Below are 6,124 nucleotides of genomic sequence, written 5' to 3' on the forward strand. Positions count from 1 at the left end.
CAGGTATCTCCTCTAACTCTTCTCTGTCCTTTCTCCATGAACAGGTCCCCATGTGCAGCCACAGCCAATGTCCAACAGCAGCTCCATCAGCCACTTCCTCCTGCTGGCAGTGGCAGACATGCGGCAGCTGCAGCTCCTGCACTTCTTCCTCTTCCTGGGCATCTCCCTGGCTGCCCTCCTGGGCAACGGCCTCATCATCAGCGCCGTAGCCTGCGGCCACCACCTGCACACGCCCATGTTCTTCTTCCTGCTCAACCTGGCCCTCAGCGACCTGGGCTCCATCTGCACCACTGTCCCCAAAGCCATGCACAATTCCCTCTGGAACACCAGCACCATCTCCTACACAGGATGTGCTGCTCAGCTCTTTTTCTTTGTGTTCTTCATGTCTGCAGAGTATTCCCTCCTGACCATCATGTGCTACGACCGCTACGTGTCCATCTGCAAACCCCTGCACTACGGGACCCTCCTGGGCAGCAGAGCTTGTGCCCACATGGCAGCAGCTGCCTGGGCCAGTGCCTTTCTCTATTCACTGCTGCACACGGCCAATACATTTTCCCTGCCCCTGTGCCATGGAAATGCCCTGGGCCAGTTCTTCTGTGAAATCCCACACATCCTCAAGCTCTCCTGCTCCACATCCCACCTCAGGGAACTTGGGCTTCTTGCAGTTAGTGCCTGTTTGGGACTTGGCTGTTTTGTGTTCATTGTTTTCTCCTATGTGCAGATCTTCAGGGCCGTGCTGAGGATCCCCTCTGAGCAGGGACGGCACAAAGCCTTTTCCACCTGCCTCCCTCACCTGGCTGTGGTCTCCCTGTTTATCAGCACTGGGGCATTTTCCTACCTGAAGCCCCCCTCCATGTCCTCCCCATCCCTGGATCTGTCAGTGTCAGTTCTGTACTCAGTGGTGCCTCCAGCCCTGAACCCCCTCATCTACAGCCTGAGGAACCAGGAGCTCAAAGCTGAAGTGTGGACACTGATGACTGGATGGTTTCAGGAACATTAAACAGCTGGCCAATTTCTGCAAAAAATTGTAATAAAAGTCATCTTTGATACATCTTGTTGGTTTTGTTTTGGAGGTTGTTTTTGTTTCTTTTGTTTTTTAAATATAGTCCACAAATAAATGTCATTGTTTTTGCCATTTCTCATTTTGTTTCTCTCCACCTTCCCTGTGGCTACAGACTGTGTCAATGAGGGGTTGCGATCTTGGTGGCTTTAAAGGAACTCAAGGATGTCCCAGCAAAGTTTTCTGCAGAGATGCCCTTTTGTTGCCTTCTCTGGAGCTGCAGCAGCAATGTCTGTGTGCAGAGCTGGGGCAGATCAGTGCTGGCACAGCAGCTGTGCCCAGCAGCAGCAGCACTTGGTGTTGCCAGTGCTGCTCCCGTGGCCCTGCCCCGCTGCCCTGGTGGCCCTGGTGTTGCTGCAGGGCCTGAGTGCTCTCGGGGCCGGGCACAGTCCTGGGGGTGGCAGTGCCGGGGCTGCAGCAGGGACAGCCCATGGGCACTGCTGGGGCAGCGCTGACGCCTCAGGCCAGGGCCTGGGGGCTCCAGGCTCCTTGCCCAGGCTCTCTCAAGAACACGGCCAGGCCAATGCTCAGCACAGAAAACCCCCGTGAGCAGCCCCAGGCTGGCTGTGGGCAGGCTGGGGGCAAACAGCATGGCTGGTGCTCTGCAAGGGCCCTGGGGGAGACGGGAAGGAGCAGCAGAGCAGGGGCTGATCCATCCCCAGTGCGCTGGACAGCCCAGGGCAGCGACCCAGAGCGTCCTGATGGAGCTGCCAACAACATCCCCCCTCTGCAGCCCTGGCCTCTCCCCCAGCTCACACAGGTGCCGCATCCTTGCAGGCACAGCCACGGCAGCGCTGGCTCAGGAGCCCCTGTTTGCATTGCACACAGCAGGCGGGAGCACCCCCATGCTGCTGCTGTGGGGACATGAACCTGAGGGAGCACAAATGCCATCAGCCCCTGGGGCCAGGAAGGGCTGGGGACGCCAGGGAAACCACTCAGCTTTGTCCTGGCCTCTGCAGTCAGCCAGAAAGTTTGCTCCCATCAGCTGGGAGTTTCCTGTCCCACTGCAGACGCTGTTGCTCAGAGCCAGGGCTGCCTGGCAGCCACCCCCAAACTGCCCTGAGCATTTCCTTGGCTTCTCCTTTGCTTTCTTTGCTCTTTCTGCTACAAATTTCTTCCCATTGCCCACTCCTGTTCCCTCCCCTGCAAACAGCCCATCCCAGTTTGCCCTTTCCTCTCTGGCCCCACTCCCCCATTCCAGTTCCTGACTTGGCACCATGGGATCGTCCCTTGGGGAGCAGGATCATCCCACAAGTGCTGCAGGAATTGTCTGCAGGCTTCTGCAGTGCCTTGCGCTGCTCCCTTGCCAGAGGCAGCCCAGGCCAGGGGGGCACATCTGGGCTGCTGTGTCTGGCTGTGGGGCTGCCTGATCTGGGCAGTGAGGAGGGGCTGCAGAGCCTCTGCAGGACTGACAGGATGGGCTTTGGGGCTGTGAGGAGAAGCTGAGGGACCTGGGCTGCTGGAGCTTCTGAAGAGGAGGCCCAGGGCTCCTCCTGCAACTGCTCCAAGGGTGGTTTCAGAGAATCCCAGAATCAGCAAGGCTGGAAAAGACCTTGGAGATCATCCAGTCCAACCTGTGCCCTGACACCGCCTTGTGTCCCCTGAGCCTCCTCTTCTCCAGGATCAACAACCCCAGCTCCCTCAGCCGCTCCTCACAGGACTTGTGCTCCTGACCCCTCATCAGCCTTGTTGCCCTTCTCTGGACACGCTCCAGCCCCTCCATGTCCTTCCTAAATTGGGGGTCCCAGAACTGGACACAGCATTCAAGGTGCTGCCCAACCAGTGCCCAGCACAGGGGAAGAATCACTGCCCTTGTCCTGCTGGCCACACCATTCCTGATCCAGGCCAGGAGCCATTGGCCTTCTTGGCCACCTGGGCACACTGTTGGCTCATGTCCATCCTGCTGTCCATCAGTCCCTGACGGTCCCTTTCTGCCTGGGCACTGTCCAGCCACTCTGTCCCCAGCCTGTAGCGCTGCAGGGGTTGTTATTTCCAAAGTGCAGGATCCAGCACTTGGACTTGTTAAACCTCACCTTGTTGGATTTGGTTTCTGGATCCAGCCTGTCCAGGTCCCTGTGCAGAGCCCTACTTCCCTCCAGCAGATCCACACTCCCCGCCAACTTGGTGTCACCACGGTTCCATGGGGACCCAGAGTGTCCCAATGGTCTCCATGATTCCATGAGGCCTCCCAGTGTCACAATGTCCCTTTGGTGTCACAAAGTCCCTTGGATCCTTGGGCCCTGCAGTGTCACAATGGCACCGTGGTGCCCCAGGGCCCTGCAGTGTCACAATGGATCCTTGGTTCCATGAGGTCTGGCAGTGCAGCAATGCTCTCCTTGGTTCCCGCTGTCTCCCACACCTCCCACTGTCAGGCTATAGAAGGACACCTGGCTGATGAAGGGGAGTGGGAGTGGGTACCGACTCGAGGAGGTAATAATAAAAATCCCTCCCAACCCCCTCTCCCAAGCCAGGTGCCCCTTCAGATTCTGTATGATCCCCTGGATCTGGAGAGTCAGCCAGATGGTTTAGAAGAAAATTATCTGCCCAGTGAGCCTCCCAATTATGATTCATCTGTAAGACAGATCAGCACCTCTAACATCAAAAAGGAAAGAAGGGTAATCGTGGTGGGTGAGTCCCTCCTGAGGGGAACAGAGGGCCCCATATGTCGACCAGACACACCCCACAGGGAGGTCTGCTGCCTCTCTGGGGCCCGGGTACGGGATATCACTGACACACTGCCTGGGCTGATTCAGCCCTCTGATTATTGCCCACTGCTGATACCCCAGGCTGGCAGTGATGAGATTGAAAAGAGGAGTGTCAGGGCAATTAAAAGGGACTTTAGGGCATTGGGTCAGGTGGTTAATAGGACAGGGGCACAGACAGTCTTTTCCTCAGTCCCTCTGGAGTCTGACAAAAACGGTGAAAGCAGTAGGAGAGCTCACATTATCAATGAGTGGATCAAGGGTTGGTGTCATTGGCCAAATTTCGGATTCTTTAATCATGGGGCAACTTTTACAGCACCTGGCCTGCTTGGACCAGACGGGTTCCATCTTTCTGTGAAGGGCAGAAGAATTTTAGCTCATGAATGGGCAGAACTTGTTGAGAGGGCTTTAAACTAGGTCTGAAGGGGGAGGGAGATGTAGCTGGGTTTTCTGGAAGCAGGCTCATGGGTGGTAAGCCTGAGTTAGGGGTGAAATCAGCAGCCCAGCTGAGGTGCCTGTACACCAGTGCACACAGCATGGGTAACAAACAAGAAGAGCTGGAGGCCATGGTGCAGCAGCAGAGCTGTGATGTAATTGCCACCACAGAAACAGGGTGGGATGACTCACATGGCTGGAGCGCTGCACTGGATGGCTGCAAGCTCTTCAGGAGAGACAGGAAAGGGAGAAGAGGTGGAGGGGTGGCCGTTTACATTAGGGAGGCTTTTGATGCTACAAATGTTGAAACTAATGATGATGGAGTTGCATGTCTATGGGTAAGAATTAGGGGGAAGGCCAACAAGGCTGACATCCTACTGGGAGTCTGTTATCATCCACCCAGCCAGGAAGAAGAGGTGGACAACTCATTCTATAAGCAGCTAGAGAATGCTTCAGGATCATCAGCCCCTGTTCTTGTAGGTGAATTCAATCTGCTGGACATCTGCTGGGAACTCAATACAGCAGAAAAAAGGCAGTCCAGGAAATTTTTAGAGTGCTTGTAGGAGAACTTTTTGTTTCAGCTGGTGAGTGAGCCCACCAGGGGAAGGACTATGTTCGATCTGCTGTTTTCAAATCGAAATGGGCTGGAGGGAGATGTGGTGGTTGAAGGCTGCTTGGGGCACAGTGATCATGAAATTATAGAATTCTCAATATTTGGTGAAGTCACGAGGAACACTAATGAGACTTTTACATTGGACTTGGGAGGGCAGGCTTTGGCCTACTTAGGAGACTTATTCAGAGAGTTCCTTGGGAAGGAGCCCTTGAAAAGAAAGGAGTTCAGGAAAGGTGGGAAGCTTCAAAACAGAGATCTCGAGGGCACAGGAACAGACTGTCCCTGTGTGCCCAAAGATGAATCGACAAGTCAAACATCCAGCCTGGATGGGCAATAAATTTTTGAAGGAACGTAGGAATAAAAAGAGGATGTATCATCTTTGGAAGGAGGGTCAGGTCTCTCAGGAAGTATTTAAGGGGCTTTCTAGGGCAGGTAGGAAAGAAATTAGGGAAGCCAAACCTCAGTTTGAACTTAAAATGGCAGCTTTTGTAAAGGCTAATAAAAATGTTTTTACAAATATATCAATGGTAAAAGGAAGGGTAAGACAAACCATTGTTTGTTATTAGATGCGGAAGGGATTTTAATAACTGCAGAGGAGGAGAAGGCAGAGGTGCTAAACGCCATTTTTTGCCTCAGTTTTTAGTGAGAAGATGATTTGCCTTCAGGACAACTGTCCTCCTGGGCTGGTTGATGGTGCCAGGGAGCAGAGTGGTGCACCCATTATCCAAGAGGAGGCAGTCAGAGAACTGCTGAGGTGCTTGGATGTTCATAAATCCATGGGACCAGATGGGATCCACCCCAGGGTGATGAGGGAGCTGGCAGATGAGCTTGCCAAGCTGCTCTCCATCATTTACCAGCATCCCTGGCTCACTGGTGAGGTCCCAGATGACTGGAAGCTGCCCAGTGTTACACCCATTTACAGCAAGGGTGGGAAGGAGGATCCTGATAATTCCAGGCCAGTCATCCTGACCTCAGTACCCGGTAAGGTCATGGAGCAGTTTACACTGAGTGCCATCACACAGCACTTCCAGGATGGCCAGGGTGTCAGACCCAGCCAGCAGGGGTTTAGGAGGGCTAGGTCATGTTTGATCAACCTTGTCTCCTTTCATGACCAGGTGACCCTCCTGGTGGATGCAGGAAAGGCTGTGGATGTGTCTCTTTGGACTCCAGCAAGGCCTTTGACACTGTTGCCCACAGCACACTCCTGGAAAAGCTGCAGCCCACGGCTGGGACAGGAGCACTCTGTGCTGGGTTCAGAACTGGCTGGATGGCCGGCCCAGAGAGTGGTGGTGAGCGGTGCTGCATCCAGCTGGG

General features: G+C 54.5%; 1 protein-coding gene across 1 annotated transcript; it reads left to right on the forward strand.

The window, feature by feature from the left end:
- Nucleotides 1-268: 268 nt before the first annotated feature.
- Nucleotides 269-1,000, forward strand: LOC137464014 (olfactory receptor 14J1-like; the record flags this gene model as incomplete). The annotated part of the gene is made up of 1 exon (XM_068175346.1): nucleotides 269-1,000. A coding segment is annotated over one exon (732 nt), but the record flags the coding sequence as incomplete, so codon positions are not given.
- Between the last annotated feature and the right edge of the window lie 5,124 nt (nucleotides 1,001-6,124).

This window comes from Anomalospiza imberbis, chromosome 34 (genome assembly GCF_031753505.1).
Source record: "Anomalospiza imberbis isolate Cuckoo-Finch-1a 21T00152 chromosome 34, ASM3175350v1, whole genome shotgun sequence".
Lineage (NCBI taxonomy): Eukaryota > Metazoa > Chordata > Aves > Passeriformes > Viduidae > Anomalospiza > Anomalospiza imberbis.